The 20,431-nt window shown below is 36.8% G+C and overlaps 1 protein-coding gene across 10 annotated transcripts in view; it reads left to right on the top strand.

Moving 5' to 3' along the window:
• Positions 1-78: 78 nt before the first annotated feature.
• The window catches only part of SLMAP (sarcolemma associated protein), a 104,636-nt gene continuing 84,283 nt past the window's right edge, over positions 79-20,431 (top strand). For all 10 annotated transcript variants that reach the window (XM_009284469.2, XM_009284466.2, XM_009284462.2 and 7 more), the window contains exon 1: positions 79-1,221. In XM_009284469.2, the coding sequence (XP_009282744.1) occupies positions 1,024-1,221 (198 nt within the window). In that variant the 5' untranslated portion in view covers positions 79-1,023. The remainder of the gene's footprint in view (positions 1,222-20,431) is intronic.

Raw genomic sequence — 20,431 nt, 5'->3', positions numbered from 1 at the left:
CCGCGCCGGGGGCTTCTGGCGGAGACTTCCTGGAGCAGCCCCCTGCTCGCCTCCTTCCTCCGCCGGCCCCCACGCCCCCGCCCGCCGCCAGCAGACCGGCCTCCAGCAGACCCACCGCGGAGGGACGCTTGCCCGCTGCTGCCAGCCAGAGCCACCGCGGGCACCGCCTGGGAGCAACCTGTCAGTGCACTTCGTAGGCCGTCCCCGAAGGACCCTTCCCACGCGTTAGTTTGTCCGCGAGAGAAGGAGAATTTGCAGCCCTCTCCATGCCTTATCGAGTTCCTTATCTGAGTGGCTGCCTGAAACTGTAGAACAGTTCAGCTGTATCTGGTGTAGGGGAGGAAAACAGTATAGCTCTCATACCCCATCCTAAATTGAGGACCACCTATTCTGCTTTGGTTTAATATACGAAGATGGTGAAATGCGGATTGCCATGTGAAGCGACTAAATCCCTGTTGTGGAGTGAGGGCTTTGTATTCACCTTCCACCTCCTGATCTGTGCGCTTTGAGAGAGGACGCTAATCCTTCTCCCTCATCCCCCTTCCCTAAACCTTTCCTTGCTTCCATGTTGCATTGGTCAGAATTTTGGTCAGTGTTGTTTATGGAAGGGGGGGGTGGGAAAGAAGGCAGTTGAGGTTACAAACAAAAGTACTTGTATGACTCATCTACTTGGATTTAAGACATTCTATCCTTCTTTCAAGGAGCCTTTCCTTCTCTTTGAAGGAATCAGATGCTTGTTCCTATTCTTCCGGAGGAGGATGGATTGAAAGTTGTGTATTTTAGACTTTTTTTGGGCCACTGCTGATATTATTAAAAGACATAATGGGGCTTTTTCACTGGATTATTGCCGGAATTAGTTTACACACTGAAACAATGAGTTGTTAGGCCTCTCATATGATAATGTTTGTCCCGCTTTAATATAAAGTTGCTGTGGAGGTTCGGGTTAAAAATTGTGGAGGACAGTCTGCATCAGAAGAGGCTCTCTTCATCTCTGGTCGGTGTGGCAACTCCAATTTGTCCTCGATGCCTTCAGCCTTGGCCATCTTCACTTGCCGCCCGAACTCTCATCCGTTTCAGGAGCGTCATGTCTACCTGGACGAGCCTGTCAAGATCGGCCGCTCAGTGGCTCGCTGCCGGCCAGCTCAGAATAATGCAACTTTTGACTGTAAGGTGCTGTCCAGGAACCATGCTCTTGTCTGGTTTGATCACAAGACAGGCAAGGTAAGATGTTTTCTTTACTTAAAAATAATGAACTGCATATGTGTTTTAGCAAGTCCCTGTAGATTGCAGATCACTTTGGTTTTGCTGTAATAAGTATGGTTTCGTGTGGAAAGAGTAAGATTTGTGTTATAGTTAAAATGATTACTTTTCAGGTAAGTTGAGATTTTTTTACTAAGCAGAAACTTTAAATATTATTAAAAGTACATAAAACAGTTGAAAATGGTGATAAGTACTGAAAAATTTGCATGCATATTATTCATTGCTGGAATTAGGTGATTTTGAGGTGAATAATACAAATCTGAAAGCACAGGCTTGTATGAACATAATGGTCTAATAGTATTTTTTTAAATGCTGAGAAAATCCTATTTTATCTGAGCATGTAAATAAATCTCATTACGAGGAGTGTCAAAAAATTGATTAAAAAAATACTGGGTTTGGCACTCTTCTTACTTGCCCTTTTGAAATTTTATAGAGTATTTTGTCGTTTGGGTCTGATAGAAGGTTTGTTACTGGCAGCAGGAGTGTAACAAATGGCAAACAAGGTATTATTGATAGTGAAAATGGTTTTAAAATATATACGGTGTTGTCTTAACTGTTCCTCTCAAAAGGCTATCTATCTTGTTAAGTGAAATTTAGGGGTTCTGTAGTGCTTGTTTTGTCCACTAGGGATTGAACTGGGACAAGTAAAGTTATTTTACTTAATGACTGTCAAGTTGATTTTAAATATCCAGCAAGAAATGAACAAAGTGCAGATTTCAGTTGCTCAGCACTGTATTTTTTTTTTTCCAAATATATTGATGTTAGGCCCTAGAACTTCATATGCTCTAAATCAGCTCTGTTTTTTAGCTTCACAGCATGCCCTTCTATGAAATGTGGTCAGTGTAGCTCTTGATTTTAAGAATAATATGGTCTGTAATTAATGCAGTATTTTTTAGTAGTATGACACAGCATGAGGAAAAGTACAACGCAGTCAAAGTTCTTAAACCTTCCATTGTTAACTTTCCTATGTTATGCAATACCTGGGCATGATGGGACAAGACAAGTGTTTAATTTCTTAAGGCTGGGTTATGGCATGGCTTTCAAGTTACCTGCATGTAATTGTGCAAACTGCTATCTGTATTAGTGTTTCGTTAAGCATGTTGTTTTGGCTCTGTTGTGGATGTGATGTGCATTCTTGGACGCTCTAGAAAACTTAAGTGCATGAAATATTCTCAGTTTAAGCTTAGTTTTTAACCTTTCTTGTTTGACTCAACAAAGTAAAATGTTCCAATTTATTGTACTGGTTTTAAATTAAGAAGTATTATGCATATAGCTTTTTATCAACATTTCTCATGATTTGTAAAGATTTTAAGACCCCCATGTGCTCTTTTATGGTTATAAATAGTCTAGCCATGTTAAAATTTATTAATTTGACAAAGCATTGAGTGTTGAGAAAGTCTGCTAACTAATAGATGAGCTTAAAAGATTGTCAGGTGTTTTGGGTTTTTTGTTTGTTTTTAAATTTCAGTTAGCTTTCCTTTTCTAATACAGGTCAAAAAATTATATGCTTATTCATTTTATCTAGTTGATATAGCAACTTGGTAGTTGTAATTAAGTGGATGGTATGTGACAGTTCTTGAGATACTCTCATGCGAGGATTTGATGGGGGTCTTGATGAAAATTGCCCAGGTGGGTATCTGGATCAGTAGCCATAGTGATCAACTACAGAAGGGGTTTAAGATTATGCATAGGAATACATTACTGTAAATTTTGCATGTTAGATGTTGTGGTACTGTAAAAGGTTTAAAGCATTGATACAGCAGTATGGAGAATTTTGGATTCTGTGTTTGTTTCTTGGCAATATGGTCTGTTTTTCATCTGGTTGAGTATCTGAATAGTAAATTGTGAGATAGTTGGAGGAGAGGGAAAAATGCTTTGTTAGAGATAATAGATATAAATTACTGTTGTGAAAAAGCAGGTGGTAGATGTTAGTAAATACAGGCTTAATCTTGAATCACAAAAACTACTTTAAAGAACTCTCTGGTGTTTTCAAAGTACAAACAAAAACATAAAACTATGCCAGAACATTTGCATGCAGGAATGTTTATTATCATTGTTCACAGAACTATTAATAAGTACATCTCTTTTAGGAATGTGTCATTATCCTATCAATGACCTATATTTAAACCTGCATAAATTCTTTTTGCCACAGTATTTGTAAACATTTCTTAGAAGCTCATATATAGGACTTTTATCAATTCTGGGTTTTATGAAAGATAAGACCTTGAAATGTTAATTTAGTAACAGAGAAACCTTCAAATAATTCAAAATAGTTCATGAATGATCTGGGGCTGCAGTTTCATAAGTTGTGGGCTTTGGCAATACCAGTTTCTGGCATTCCCAGTCACTCAGTCCAGTCTCTGTGCTGCCTCTTGAGCTGCCTTTCAGTTATATTCTAATAATTTTTTTTTTTCTTGAGTGTTTGGAGTTTTGTTTGGTTTGTTTTAGTGAATCATGTGAGTGATCCTGTTTACTACATAGTGCGTAAACAATTGTATCAGCATAATCTGTAAAGAAGGGTAGAAACCGGAGAGAGGGAGCATCAGTAAGCAGTGGCAAGGAAACTAGTATATAATTTTTTTTTTTTGAGGCAGAGGTAGGCTTAAACTGAAGTATGTCACATAGATAGACCAAGTTGAAGATGACACGTTACTTACAGTTAAAAGATGTGAATGTTTTCTTTGTATAAAGGCACTTTAATTATGCATGGGAAAAGTTACGTGCCCAAAGGAGCTAATGTCTATGTAACACCAGCATTGTTAAGGATAAAAGTAGGATGAGTCTTCAAGATCACCAGTAAATAGCAATTAAAAGCAGATATTTAAAGTTGGATTTGCTTTTTAAAATACTTTTAACATAATGTGTAAGCCTAAAAATGTGTAAGATAAAGGTGGAAGGAGATGGTGGGGGCAATATCTGTACTCAAACTTATTCTGTGCTTAATACTTTTGTAGACAACCAGTGCAATGCCTCTTTTTGCTTGTGTTTGTAGAAACAGCGTAATATCTCCTTGTGGATTTTTCATACAGCAGTAACATTAGAAGCTTATGCTTAGAATTGATTTTTTTTTTTTGAGTAATTACAAGTTAATGAATCTTTTTAAGAGATGCCTGAAAAAGTGAGTCACCAGATATGTAGGAAGTGGATGTTGTGCTGAACATGGAGTGTTCCAAAAAGTGTGAATCAAAGCAAAAGAAAAAGTGGGCTATAGTTCAGAAAATCTAAATATGTTTGTTCAGCTTCTATCACTGCATATGGGCAGAAACTCTGTAAAAACTGCTTAATTGAAATAGTCTTAAAGTTATTGGGGGGGGAGGTGTATTTGTTTTTTGTTTTTGTTTTTAAAAATAAGCAAGTTGAAAACCCTTGAGAATTTTATGTGACTTCTCCCAGGCTGAAATGCTTCTGACAGATGTGGTGGAAGCTTTTAGCAGAAACCTGAAGTTTCCGACAGATATCCAGGCTTTCAGAAATTGGAATTATGCAGTGCCTTAGATTGTTGTGAGTGACTATTGTAAGTACCTTTTACAGAGAATTCATTGCCACAGTTTACCAAAGGGGCTGAGAAACCGTGAGAAATAAAGTATTTTCTTAGACCAAAAAGAGTCCAAATAACTGGTCATTTTTAACAGCTGAAAAAAAATGTGTAGGCACAAGTGTCTGTGTTAGGGTGGTAGCTAATACTACTGTTTTCATTTAATTCAAAGTGGGTATTAAGTGAATTGAGCACATTCATAGTATCTTGGTTACAGAAATGCTAACTAGTAAATTGAAAGCCAAATAGTCCATCCACATGATAGCAGATGAAATGTATTAAGGTTTGCTTTATGGCTTGTAAGCTTAAAATATGTGATATAAAAATGTTACAGAAAACAAACCCTGCCCCTCCCACCCTCCAAAAAAACCCCCACCCAAAAACCAACACCTGAAAAAAACAATCCCAAAGGTACAGCCACGGAATTACAGGCTCGCTAGCTTTGTTTGAGTCCCTGGGAAAATCATGGAACAAGTTTTGGAACATTTTTCTGGGCACATGAAGAAGATGATTTGGTAACGGTCAGTATGGATTTAGCAGGGATGAATCATGTCTGATGAGTCTGATTGCCTTGTATGATAAAATGACTAGACTTATGGGCAAGGGAGAGCAGTGCACGCTATTTACCTTGTCTTTAGCAGGGCTTTTGGCTGTTTCCCATGATGGCCTTCTAAGTTAGGGCACTGCAGTCTGGATGTACGAACAACTAGACAAGTAAAATAAAACTGGTTTGAGGATCAAGCTTAGTGGTAGTGGTTAATAGGTGCTGTTCTACCTGGATGCTGGTAACAAGCAGAATACTGCAGGAGTCTATATTATGACCTGTCCCGCTTAACATCTTTATCAATGACCTGAAGGACAAGGTGAAGTACACTCAAGTTTGAAGATGAGACCAAATCTGGGAGTGTTGGTGTGGTGGGGAACAAGTTGATACGCTCAAGGGCAGGGCTGCCGTCCAGAGGGACCTGACCTTGCTGAATGAACAGGCAGACAGGAACCTCAGGAGTCTGAACAAGGACAAATGTGAAGTCCTGCACTTGGAAAGGAAGAACCCCTTGCAGCTTGTTAGGCCATGTCTAGGATACTGCATCTAATTTTGGACCACCAGTGCAAGAAATACATTGATAAACAGGAGTTGAAAGATTAGATGCTCTCTTTTCTTGCTATATTGTACTAGGGATAAAAGTATATTGACCATGAAAGAAAGAAGAGAAAGAACTTGTAAAAAGAAAATAAGTTGTTCACTTAACATTACATAGAATGTTTCATGGAGATCAAGAATTTGGCAAGATTCAGGAAGTACAGGACATCTTCTCTGGACATCCTGTTTGTTCAGAAGTATTTTAGTAAATCTATCTTACAAAATTTAGTGCGATATGAAAAATGGTGTTTGGGGTTGCAGGATTTTAATGGGAGATTTTTTTCTGCTGCTTCCTATAGAGATTCCTGTATGATACTCTGGGCTATTTGGTGCTGAACTATGTAAGGGATGTTTAATTTCTCATGTATCAGTGGCATTTCTTTCAGTAGATACCATGTCTGTTATTTATTTTTTCCTCTATTACATCTTTTCAGCTTTCTGTTATGATTGTTGTCTTTGAGAACTGAACAAATGTTTTATTTCTTAGTACTTTGATGTATGCTTACAGTTTGCAGTGTCTGTAGAGGAGACACTTTATCTTCCAAACATTGAATGTTTATTCCAAGTGCCCTGGGAGACTGACCTGGGATCTGCTATAACACATTAAGGTGAAATTTCAGTGCTTAGATGCTTTTGGTAAGAGGGTGATGTCAGCCAGGCCTTACGTACACCTGTTAATATTTTTATGTAAGTGCTTTTCACCCTGAATGAACTATCCAATTTTATGCTGATATGATCATAAGAATAGTATGGGATAGGGAGTTCTTGGTTGCGGCAAACTTCCCCACCATACTTCTTTTAGAACCCAGTGTGGGAGTGCTGACGGCCATTTATAGTAGAGGTAAGTTACTGCTGACAAGGATTTCTCTGCAGAGATACCATCTAGAGCCACTGCTGCAGAGCTAATACTGTAATTCTTGGAGCTGATCCACTGCAGTCATGATGCATCTATCCTGAGCCAGGAACACCAACACATTGATTAGGTTTTAAAAACAAACAAAAATCCCTTTTGTATTTGCAATGAATTTTTACAAACCTCAGATGAATCAGGTTACTTAGCAGTAATGAAGGCCAGTAAATGTGTTTTCCTTAGGTCTCCAGTGGGATGGTTTGGGTTTGTTCCTGGTCCCGTGCTTATAAATGTAAAACCTTGCTTCCCTAATACGTTTTCATTATACAAAATTCTTTTTGACTTTTTCTTTGACTTTCTTTCACAAGCTAGTTGCAGCAATCCATTGATCATTTGCAGGTGGATTTACGTTACACTGGAGAAATATTTTTTTATTTGGCTTTGCCCTCTCATTTTTCTTACTGAATTTGAACAGTTTTGGTGCTTTGTTATCTAATTAAAGAAACTGAATTTATGTATGCTGTAAAGGGCCATGTGGGTTAGTAGCGTCTAACTGTGTCAGTGTGCTACTTTGGTTGTGTTGATTTGAATGTGATCTAGCTAAAACTCTGCAAAATGTGTAGACAAATACTCAGCTGATTTGTTGCATTTTGGTTTTTGTCATTTCTTTTAATAATATAAAGTGAAAACGATTATGGTTTGTGGAACCTGGCAAGTGAAAGGGAAAGAAAAATGCTGTCTCCATCCCTTTAGGGATGCTAGCAATTTTACAGGCTATTGCTACTAAATTATACGATTGTTTGTTGTCTCTGGATTTTCTTTTGAGTCACATCAATAATTGCTTCCTGTTAATGTTGCTCACTTGCTGAGAGTTTGGATTATCTAAGAGCTCCAAGTTTAGTTAAATATTGCTGTGACAATGAATTAACATTCCCAACTTGTCTTTCTTTCCATAAACATTTCTGCTTGTAGCAGAATTGGTGGAAGAAGGCTTGCAGTATTGTCATGTTTTTGTTGAGTATAGACAAGCGTTTTTTCAGTCTGCTTTAGGAGTGGCAAACTGAGGCAGAGAGATGAATTGGGCTGTACCATCTTAAGCCCCTGCAAGAAGACATATCTGTCTGCCAGAGACCCAGCACAGTTTCTTTTTTGAAAGGGAAAATAATTGTGCTGGAGCCAGACACTTAATCGGATACAATTTTTGTATTATGTTCTACCGGACACACGTGTATGTGATTGAGCAATGTCTTAGAGTTTATTTCAGTCTTGAGAAAGTATAAATAAATGATGAACTTCCAGCAGGCTTATAATAGAAGGTCCAAAATCCTGTAGTAACACTGTAGTTGAGTGGAAAAACACAGAAAACACTAGCAGCAGTTTGACTTTTTTTTACTTTTGTAAACATGTAAAAAGTAAATATAAAAAGTACTGGGATTAGTCAAGGGTAGTTAAGGGCATGAGGAATTTATAGTATCCTTGCAAAGCTAAGGAACATTTCAGTATTGATAGTTGAACTATGGTGCATACTGGAAGAAAAAATGTGTTACTCTTAGACTTTTTTAGGTTATAAAATAACAGTAACCAAGCATTGAAAAGACTGAATAATTGCTGATGAGATAGGCTCAATCACAAATGTTCTAATAGTGCAAAATAGTGAGAACTTGTAACTAAATACAAAAATATTGACAGTATTGTGCTACTGTTAAAGTAAGTTTGTCCCCAGTTGGAACATCTTGTTCAGTTTTGGTTTTCATATGATAATTCAAATGTGTTGAAAATATTTATTGACAGAAAGACTTCAATATAAGAAACATGCAACATCTGAGATAGATATAGAAGCTATATTAGAACAGACAAGTGACCTTTTGTTCTCGTATTGAGACTACTGAAAATAAAACTAAGAACAAGCTATTAATGCTGTATATTCTCATAATTACAGTTGTAGAAGTTCTTCCATAAAAATAAAATGAATGCAAAAGCTTAAGATGCAACAGTTGTGGATGCTTGGAACTGTGTATTGAGTAATAACCTTTTTAAAGGAAGGAATGGAAATGCATGTGTTCCACATCAAAGAAAAGCTCTGTTATGGGCCAAATAGATATTTGTACAGCAGGTTCTTTTGAAGACATTTGGTACTGGCTGCTGCTATTTGCATATGCTATTAGTCTTATCTGATAGGCAGTTTTTGCTCTTAACTGGCACTTTTTCAGAGTTGGTCCTTTTCTGGGTGTTGAGCAAGATTAAGTTTAAACATAGATTTTTCTAAAACTTTGATGTCTTTGATGCAATATTATTAATGTTCTGTAAGAGTTTTTTTGCTTGTTTAACAATCCCCCCTAGCAGATTTTGATGACTCTGCTTTGCTTTCTATTTTTTAATTGCTTTTCTTGAAGTGTAGTACTTAACTGTATAGGGTAGATGCTAGATCTCTTGGTTTTGCGAAGCTGGGCTTTTAGCCTGCCGATCTGTTTGCCTTTTAAATTTCTGGTGACCTTCCCAGTAATTCCTGGCACAATTAATTATCACTCCTTTCTTTTTTTTGTTGTTAGCTATAATAGTTGAATGGACTTAAGGGCAATAGCATTGCATATCAGTTCTGGTGGTATTATTACTTGTGATTTTATTCTGGCATTGCTATTTTCTGCACTTACACTTACTGTTTCCAGGTGCTTGAAGAATCTGAAAGCTTTTGGGAGGCATAATGAATTATTTGTAATTCTTCACATTTTTAATTCTGTTATTTAAAAAAAAGCTTTGTTTTTTATATCTGGTTGTGAAAGAATCCATTCTGCAGCTAAACTATTTTTTCAGGTCTTTGCTCTTGGTAGGTAATTGCAACTCCTTGTTGTTTTCTTGCTATCATTACACGGATTCCTCTTGCTGAATGCCAGAGGATTTTTAAGGCTATGTGGAGTCAATATAATCACATGTTATTAAGGGACAAAGTTTGATGCAGTTTCTTTTTGTTTCTATGGATTCCAGAACTGTAAGTCATTATGTATAGTTAGGGTGGTATTTACTTTAAGGGAAGTTCCGATACTATGAACAAGGACAGCCAAATTCTATGACATGGATGTACTGTCGGAGGATAAGTTAGGTTGGTATGGACCTCTGGAGGTCATCCAGTCCTATCCTCTGCTCCACAGCAGGTCTAATTAGTTTAGGTTGCTTGTGGACTTGGGATAGAATTTTGGGTACAAAATTAATTCCTACCAACAAATAAGCTTCTGAGGCTAGGGTCAGGCATATTTGCTAGGTAGGCTAGCTTGTGTTGCTGTCGTCTTTAGTTATGTTCTGAACTTTAAGTGTGTGTGTAATATATATAATTTAGTATTATGAAATACACGGAGTACTTCTTTTATAGTGTAACTTAGAATTCCCACCAAAATGTGTTAGATAAATAGAAATTCTCCTAAAATTTACTTGGAGGAGAAGAAGCACTAAATGAAAGACATAAGAATGTTCCTAGTTCAACCCCTAATTCATAAGGGTGGAAATAATACAACACTTTCACTTACAGCTCTCAACCACTACTTCCTTTTTAAGAACTCAAAGGGGAAATTAATTATTTTTTTCAATCTTCCTCTTTGAGAACTTTTCCTAGACTGCATATTCCAGCAATTGTAAGAGAAAGCCAGGAATACAAATCGTCATAGAAAGGGCATATTTGTTTTTGCAATCTATGTAACTAGTTGACATTAGGTAAAGCTACTGGTTGCGCTGTTTAAGCAGGGCTTTTGGTAGGTATATAAATACTGTCTGTGACGATAAGCCAATGATTTGGTCTATGAACAGAGGCCTTCCTTTGTAATTGAAGGAAGAACTGACAGACTGCTATTATATTAATAATGTTACCTATAACATAGAAAGGCATGTGGATATTCTAAGTCTATTTGAATGCGCTTTACCCATGGTGTCATCCTGATTTTTAGTTAAATTTATGAATCTGACTCTTAATTAGAAAATTAAAAGTATGTATGCTGTGTTTGGATAACTTGTAACTTTCACGTGAACAGAAGGGAAAATGGTTTTGGTGGTTTTTGTACTTGAACAAATGCATTGCATTGACACACATGGACAACTTTCTCTCAAAACTCATTTTTTGTTTTGGAATCTGTACACATGCTCCCTCATCTACTGAAATCAGTACAGGTTGTACATACATCCTATTGCAGATACTGCCTCCTGATAAATTTAATGCAGACCTACATTTTAGCTGCAGGTTGACTTGTTCTGACCCCATGTTCCAGAAATGGGCTTGGGAAGGGTTAGTTTGGCAAAACACTGCACCAACACAGCTGTTCTGCTTTCTTGAAGCCACCCTGGGACATCCAGATTGCATTCCTGTGGGCTCTTTAGGTCATCCTGTTCTGGGATTTTGCCTGCTTCACAGCCTGGTGTAAATGTGCCTGCAGTTGAACAATTTTGTATGCAGTTGTGTGGATAGGCGTGGCTTGTTTTTGTTTTGTTTTGCTTGGTTGATCAAATGAAAATGTGCTCAATTTTCTTCTTCTCTTTCTCACATAGCTTTATGTTGAGCCTTCCCAGGATAGGTGTTACTGGATGAATTTTAGATGGTGACATAAGTTTTATAAACTAATATTAAAGGATCTTGATGACTAGTCTTCCTTTTGAGATCTGTAACTTGTTTTCTTTGATGTATTTTATTGTTTAAACTTGCTGTACATATCTTCCTTTATAATTGCAGTTTTGTGTTTCCAAAAGATTTACAAAAATAATTGCTTTGTAGTATCCTTTAAAAACCTTTTATGAAGATGTAGTTTTGAGTCTAATGTTAGGGTAGCTGTAATCTTGTAACATTATTTCAGTGACTGGATCTGCTTGCTGGTGTCATGCCTCAAATTAAGTCTAGAAAGTATGTTATATAGTTCTGCTTTAAATATTGCTTTAGACAGTTTTTATACAGGTGAGCAAAGCTTAGTGGAAACTATTCTCTCCAGAGCAAAAGTTTTCAGGCAATAGAAGGATTTAGAAATAGTAAGTGCTTGCTTATACTTGTGGACATTTGGAAAAGGTAATTGTTCTGTTTGACTGCTGCACTCATGCTGAGGTGTCCCAAGTATTCTTTTTCATAGGACCCTTGTAGTTGTGGACCAAGTCCTAGTTGGGCTGCATGAAAGTGTTGTTTAATTGTTGGCTGTGCTCAAAGTTTGTAATTTGTATAATATTTTAGTGATCTAAAATTGAGGTTCATTATCTGCATCCAAAAGGGAGCTCTTGCCTGGTGATGTTTAATGAGGTTGTTGTTAGTAATAAGGATACTTTTTTTTCATACCATCAGGGTTAAAGCTCTTTGCTGAGACATGATACCACTGTCATTTCTCCATTAGTGCTAAAACTACAAGTTACTTTGCAATTATAGAATAAATATCTGGTGATCTGAACCTCTTTTGCCTTTTCTTAAGCTGGAATAAAACCTTAGAAAGTGTATCGTGAACATGTGCTTGATGGCGTATTAAAAAAAAGAAGAAAGAAATGGAACAACTGACCTTCCAGAATTGAGGCATTTGCATCTGAATTTTTTTTTGACAAAAAAACCTGTTGAATTTTTTCATTTGAAACTTCTGTTCCTGGATTGTGCAGGAACTAAGCATTCTTACAGCTGATAAAGATTCAGTGGCTTAACAAGTGACTGTGCAACAGTAGCTGCCTATGTGTGAATGTTCATGTCCATGGCAAGCACTAAGTACTTTGGTTTAGTTTGTAGCTGAAAGCTATGGGTGCATATATAGGTAGCTATTATGTATCTGAGTCCCAAGCTGTTGCTTAGAATTAGTAATATGACAGCACAACCCATTTGGGGGCTGTACTATTAGCATTTATTAACAAAACAGTAAATGCTGTTGTAGTGGGGAATTGTATTAGAGTCATGAGCTTTTATGGCAGGGTCTGTTTTAGAATGAGAATCTGTGATTATATACAGACAAAAAATGTTTTTATCATAAAACTTAATTATTGCATTTACAGGCACAGCCAACTTGCATTTTTATTTTAAAACTGTTTATATTTAATGGATGAGAGAGTGGAAACATGAGTAAGAAGAAAAAAAAAAGAGGCAAACCACTCTCTAGGAATAGTCTCTTCAATGTGAAGAGAACTTGCAGCTTTTGGAAAGTTCTGGTTAAAGTCTGAACTAACAAATAACATGGTGAAAAGAACACATGAGCAAAACAAATATTTGAGAACATAGGAAGGGATCAGCTTTTTGCAATTTTAATATTACCAGTGGCTGTGTAATTGCTAGGACATTAAAAAGGATTTTAGTGAGTGTACCGAGTCAAATATGAAAAATGGACCAATTCAGTCTTTACTCTTATGATTTTTGGCCCTTATTGGGGTTTCCTTTCCATAAAGCTAGAGATACTACTGCTGCTGCTACTAGATGGAGGGGACCAACCTGCTACTGATCTTCCAGTTTTTTTTTTTCCCCATCATTGTTCCTTTCATTGTCTTGAACTTCATTGCACTCATTCAAATAATAGAACAGTTATTAACAAAACTTCTGATTGCAGTAGAATTTCTCGTTGTTTGTGCTTTTTATAATTCTTGATGAAATATCCCATTTCAATGGAAGAAAAGAACACCAGTAATAAATTACCACAAAATCAGATAGGTATTAGATGCACTGCATTTGCTCATACAGCTGGCCAGGAGTGCAGATTCCTTTAGTTTTGTCCATGAGTAGGTCTGAGGGCCTTTTTAACTACCTAGCAAGGTTTTTTTTTATTTATGCATATGCTATGAGGCCTTAGGTTGGTGGAGATTAGCTCCTTATTTTCCTGCTGCATTGTATTTTTGAGCAATTGAAAGAGTATTAGCTGTACTAGAGCTTACTTTTTTTAATGTAGCCTTTGAAGTATGAGCTTTGTTTGCTGGCATCTTAAAAAGAGGGAGGAGAAAGTTTATCTGCTTTGATAAACAAGCCTTTAGAAAGAACTGTATGACCTTGCATGAAGAAGAATTATGATGGGAGGGATGTCTTGTATATTTATTTTATATAATCGGAAGTGGTAAAGTCAGTTAAAGTGCAGCTTGTTTAAAGTATAAAGCACTGAGATACCTGTCTACACTTGAGGCGTAGTAATGGTATTATCATTTAAATATTTGAATTATAATAATTAACATATTTGTTTAACATGCTAATAGTGTGTTAAGCCAAACTTAGAAGTTTTGAAAACATTCTAATTTAAATACTTGAGTTGTTTGTTTTTCTCAAGTATTATAGCTTCAAGTTCTGGAAAATAGACATGGATGACTGTTCTTTATAAAATAAAGTAGTAACAATTTTTTTCAGACATGTTGATATTACGCTTGGGTAAAACTGTTAAAAATGTTCCATAGCAGGAAGCTTTTATGTCTTGCATCTTCCCACAATGCTAATGAGAAATTGCATTACGAAAACTGTGGTAGAATATGGAGTTTTTGTTACTTTCTGCAAAACTCAGTGCTGCGATTCAGAGGAATCATGCTTGTTAGTTTCCAGTTCTACCCTTTTACAGGATTTCATTCCAACTCAAAAGGTACTTTTTCAATATCCATTTCTATGTTCCTCTGTGCTTTCTAGTTGCCTTGACAAAACAACTAAAGCAAATAGCATGAAACAAGATCTTGTCAACTTGTTCTGCATTGTCCAGTGAAAATACCTTTTAGAAAATCCAAGGTCACTGAACTTACACATTTCTGAAAATGTGGGTGATAACGCTTATTTAGAACAAGATGTTCTTGCCAGTGTTAGGGCAGTAATCTAGGAAGTTAACAGGAAGAGTGAAATGGAGTAGGCAAGCAAAAAAGCACGATGAACCACAACGTCAGAGTAGAGTGTTCCTTGTTTCATTTATCTAATCCTCTTGAGACCTAAAGCCTACGTAGCAGCGAGTGCCTTTTTTTATGTTGTGTTTCTTTGTTGATTTTGGGGTAGTAACTTCCTTTTATTTGTAATGTGTATATATTACCATTAGAAAATACGGTACTTCAGGTTGCGGAATTAAGTTTCCCTTTCTTTTTTTCTACTGAGAAGGTAAAAAATAGAATTTTCTGCAAAATACTGATTCTTAGCAAGGTGTATGACAAAACTGAAGAAATGAGAACAAATCTGTGGTAAAAAAGGTTGTGGGTGCACAGAATTTTCCCAAACGGATTCTCAAATGTCAGATGAGCCCTTCTGCATAACTGGTCCTTCATCCATCCTATCCTCCGCACGCTAACTCTTGCACTTGGGCCACTCTTAAAACAGCTAGACCTTAGACTATGGCTCCCTTGTCTATGCTCTATACTGTTGGTCCTGTCTTCTTTGCATTCATTGAGAGGAAAAGAATTCCAAGCCTTCATAGAATCATAGAATAGAATCATTAAGGTTGGAAAAGACTTCTAAGATCATCGAGTCCAACCAGCTATTCATAAACAGCTATCTTATCTACCCTGTCTGGTTTTGAGCCCCACTTCCCCATTGGAGTCTATAAGGCTGTCTTCCTGAAAGTCATTGTTATTCTAGCTGCCACCTTCCTCTTACTACTGTCCCTTTCTGCAAAGTAAGAAAGACAGATTCCCGACAATCTGTGGTAGCATCCCATCTCAGCTGCACCTTTGATTCCTCTCCTCTTTTGTCCAAGTGGGTTCAAGGTAAGTGTCACGTGGTGATGGGGCAGGCAGACATAAGTGAATTTAGGGTCTGGAGAGAAGAAAACTAGGGGAAAGAGGAGCGAGATGAAAGGCTGGAAGAAACTTTTCTGGTTCTGTGTCTCATTCCTTCTAAATACAAGCAACCAGTTCTTGAGGTCACTTTCTCTGATGTGAGCCTGCTAGCCATATCGAAAGGTGGTCTGCAGGTGCTTAGGTACTGTGGGGGGCAGGAAGCAGACCTGTATGGGTCAGGTTGCAGAACTGTAGAGGTGAGCTTCATATCAGCACTGAGGCACAAATCACTTTTCAGTATTAGGGATAAACCATCAGGTGAAAAGAGCACTGAGCAGTGAAGGTACCATGGAGTTTGATAGCATTGGAAATTCTACGAGGATGGCATAGAGACAAGATGATTGATGTTGCAAGTGGATGAAGTGATGCAAAAGGGAATATTGAAACTTAAGAACAACTGAGGTCACAATTACACACTTTAGATTTCCAGTTGCGCTTTTTAAAAAAAAGAAAAACCAACAGGAAACATGTATTACCACTTCTCCTTTTTAAATTTACTTGTACCATTAAGCATAGGTGCTTGAAGAGCAGAGTTCTGTGCTGTTGAAAAAAATCATCGTAAAGGTTAAAATTGTCATTTAAGGTAACAAAGCTTTTCCTTGAAAATTTTCTATGTTAAGTCGTCTATTTGAATGTTTCATTTTTAAAAATGCATATTTTTCTCAGCTTAATTTCTTAAGTTCTATCAAAATATTCTTAACAGTTAAAAAGAGCCATCATTATGAGCAATGCAGAAATGGCAGTTGTAATGAGCTTCATTTATAGCAAAAAAAATATTTCTTGATCAGACAGTTTTTTCATTGAACTACTCATACAGTTGGAAGATAGGTCATCTTCCATGAAAGATTTTAGGGAAAATAGTTTCATCTCTTGACTTGCTAATGAGAGCACTGGATGTTAAGAGTTTGCTTCAGTGGTTTTGGTCTATGTTTTAAATAGCAGCATGGAACTACTTACGTTCATCTCCATAGTTCTGTCACAGCTGAAGTAGTTTATTTCATACTTAATATGGTTTTGAATGTGTTGTTTCATGAAGAGATCTATTAATTCAGTTTGCATTGTAGTTGATACAAACATTCATCTCTACTTAGTATCCTTGAACTGACACAATGGTTACTCTTTATATCTGCAGAATGTAAAACTTGTAGTAGTTTTCTTTAAAAATAAATGGTAATTGTTTTTTTTCTGAGACTCTGTCACAGTAAATGATGATTTTTATCAGCTAACAATTTGAACTTCTCTGTAATACAGTATCTGAAGTGAATGAAAAATAAAAATTCAGGTAAAGTGAGAGTAGTAAAAATATGGTCACTTAAATGAAAAGTCTTTATTTGCTCTGGTAGTTATGTATTTGCAGAGTGACTCTTAATATAATGTAAGGAGGATTAAGTATTGCTTGGAAAGAAATTTTGTGTTTTCCAAAATGAGCAGGCTTAGAAGCTCTTTATTAAATTGATTATTTGGTTGAATCAAGTTGCTGGGTTTCTCTTTGTGGTTTTTTTGTTTGGTTTGTTTTTTGTGGGGTTTTTAAAATTTTGTTTCTGTGATTTTTCTTGGAATAGTTTAGGGACTGAATTCTTCTAATACGCATTGAATTTTCAGTTGAAATTATGGCAGCACATAAACCTGAGAGAAGATAAGCAGTAATCTATTGCAGTTTAAGTGGTATTGAGATTCCAGCTAACTGATTGACTCACCTTGGGCACACTTCTTTCTGGGTTGCAGAGCAAAATGTTTGTAAATCATGCACAGTTGGTAAACCTTTGGAAAGAGGGGAATGAAAGAATAAAAGGTGATAGTTGTTCCTGAGTGAAGTTTTATAAAGGTTATTAGTCTAACTGGCAAAGAAGTAAGTGTGTTGCATTCTGTCATAAGGCCCAGTGCAAGAATACTTCTATTGTAACTTATCATAGAATATTACTGTTGAGTGACTTGCTTTGCATAAATGATTATAGTCTTCTCTTAAAGTAATAAGTGAAAACTGGATTGATAATTTGTGCATTGGTTATTGTATATGTGAATGATAAAATCCAGAGGGACTTTCTAAAATTATAACCATTTATGTTTGTAAATTATTTTACACAAAATAATTTAGGTATTGGTAGAATAGTTAGGAATAAAGGGTTAAGTTCAGTTGGTTTGAAATGCCTACCATTTTTCTTTCAAAATAATATCTGTGTGAGTTGACATTTTTCTACTCTACTTTGTTACTCTGAACTGTTGATGTGGTTTACACATTTTTGTTTACTAGTTTACTGTTTCTGGTATTTAAATTTTCAAGCTGAACCTTTCAAAGGGAAGTGAAGAAAACATCAACGTTCCTTATACACGTATTAAGAAACACTGAGGTTATAAAACTGTTGAGAAACAGGGATGGCGAATGCTGCTGGGTGGTAGTTGATGATAGTGTGTCATGTTTTGAATTAGTTCTCATTGGCACTGGTTGAGTGGATGGTATTGGAAGTCTAGAGACATTTAACTGCTGAGTCTGGAAGTTGTCAGGCCATCCAGTTTGTGCAGTCGGTAGGTAGATAAGCTGCTCAAGTTGTCCAGCTTTGAATTAAATGTGAAAAGCGCGATTTAACAAGGTAAGTGAGGGACCTTGGTTAACAGAACGTGTTTGTTTTATCTGACTTGTACCTGATTTTAAGAGACAGACAAGCAAGCCATGGAATAAAGAAATACAGTAAAAATAGTTTGTCCCATGAGAACTTATTAAGAATTAAATGGTGTATTTGTGTTTATGTCCGGAAATGCAGCACCCCTTTGTTTTTAAGGTACCTTCTGTTGAAGGTTGAAACTATAGTACAGGATATTCTGTGGTGTGCTTCTAGTCACTTACATGCTTTGCACGTGTTGCAGTTGCATGATGGGAGGGAACCAGTCTACACTCAGTTTCTCCATGTGTCCAGGTTTTTTTCTTTTTCAAAAGAAACCAAAGCATATAAACAGGGAGGAAGCTGGAGATGTGCTGTGGTGCAACTCTTAAAGCAGATGTTTGGGAGAGTAGAACAGCTGTGTACGCTGCACAGTATGTCTTTCCTGCAGTTGAGTGTGCTGTGAAATGTTACTGCTCCACAGTATAGACCTGGTGCAAAAGAAGGAACTTGTTAGGATGAAAATCAGTTGAAATACATAGAGAAGAAAGCAGAGAACTGACTCCTGACACTTCCCTGAAAACTTAGATGGGAGATACTGATTGCTGTCGAGGAATGTGCTATCCAGTAAAGCCAAGAAATATGTAAAGACTGAGGTTGTGTGTACATTAGTTTCCAGGAACTGCCGCAGAGTCTCTCATTTAAGAATATCTAAAATACAGCTGCTTCTGTAGCCCCTAGGAGCTACTGTCAGGTGGCAACAGAGGAAGGAGGTAATTTTAAGATGAATTAGGAGAAGGACTTGCTTCCTTCTTTTCAAGTCCATGGTAGACAGACTAATTCCTACCTACTAACAGGAGCAGTGTGAAAAGGTGCTTTCATGTAAGAGGGTCTCACCCCTTCACTTGTTACCTGTATCTGCTAGATTATGTAGCTTCAGTGGATATTCATATGGATCTGTGTATAAGCGATCAGGAGAGCTGTTACTGATCTATATATAAATTTTGTATTCTGTCTTTATTACAACAATAACATCTTAATTATTTTAAGACTGGCTGGGCAGACTTTGAATCATTTTTCCTGGTTTTGAGTAGTAAACGCTTCTTTAAAATTGTTCTAGCAAAAGTGTCACAAACTCTTTTTTAATGACAGGGTTGAAATAATGCAAAGCTGTAATAATTCAATGAAACATTCTGTCAGCCTGCATCATCTATAGGGTTTGATATGCCTGGTATTTGCATAGGACCTCAGTATACTACTGGGCTGCAGAAGAAAACTATTTTCCAAAAAAGTTTAGAGGAAAGAAGCAATGGGGACACACACACGTTTCTCTTGAATTTGTATTTAACCATGTTGCTCTTAATGCTGCCAATTCCCAGTGGCCCAACCTATTTTCCTTTGAAACAAGCTATGGATAGCATCTAATCCTAATTAAAGCTTATTAAAACTTCATACTAATACTAGACTAATTATAGGTAGCGTAAAAGTCTTGCTGATTTTTCTTTAATCAAAGTATAGTCTTGTCTACAGCCATATTAAATTTAAGCTTGGATGACAAACCTCTTGGTATGTCAAAGCTTATTACTTACAGCAAACATATTTTTTGTGGGAAGGCTGTTTGTACTGGGAGTGCAGTTTGAATTTTATGTGAACTTAATTTGAGGGTTCATCTGTTTTGGTGATAAATAGTACAAATTTTGTTTTTTCATAGAGTAGATGGGCTAGTGTAGATGGGACTGATTTGATGCACAGTACCAGTGCATTGCCACTCTTTTATAAAATGTCATTATCATTTTTAATGACTGGGGAAACCAAGCTTGCTGAGCTTTCTTCTGTGTTCTGTTGAGACTGTAGATTTTGAAAGAATTCTTTAAATGTTTTTGCTTTCAGTTACTAGTGCATATCCTTCTGCCAGTTGTTTTTGTTCTTGTTCTTTTAGTAAATGACTCGTTCTCCTGGTTTGCTTTAGTTTCTGAACTTTCTCTTTTGTTCTTCTAAGACCCTAGATAATGAATTGTAGCAGAACTTAATACATTAAATGTCAAGAATACATTTCAAGACAGTGCTACCTTTGTAAAGAAAAAGCCTAGCTGTTCTCAGAACAGCAATATTTTTGAACTGCTGATTAGTCATGGAAAAAAATTGCATGTTAATTCTAGTTCTTTTGCAGCATCAGCAGGGGCTGATGAGGTCCATCTGTCAGAGGGGGGGAAGAGCATCTTCAGTCATAGGCTTGCCAAGCTGGTGAAGAGGGCTTTAAACTAGAGATGCCGGGGGAGGGGAACCTCAATCCATCCCACTCCTACCAGTTTGATGCCAGGGCCAGCAATAGATGC

The sequence above is a fragment of the Aptenodytes forsteri genome, unplaced genomic scaffold (genome assembly GCF_000699145.1).
Source record: "Aptenodytes forsteri isolate BGI_AS27 unplaced genomic scaffold, ASM69914v1 Scaffold53, whole genome shotgun sequence".
Classification (NCBI taxonomy): Eukaryota; Metazoa; Chordata; class Aves; order Sphenisciformes; family Spheniscidae; genus Aptenodytes; species Aptenodytes forsteri.
The sequence above is the reverse complement of the archived record's forward strand: the minus strand, read 5'-3'. Positions and strand labels throughout refer to the sequence as shown.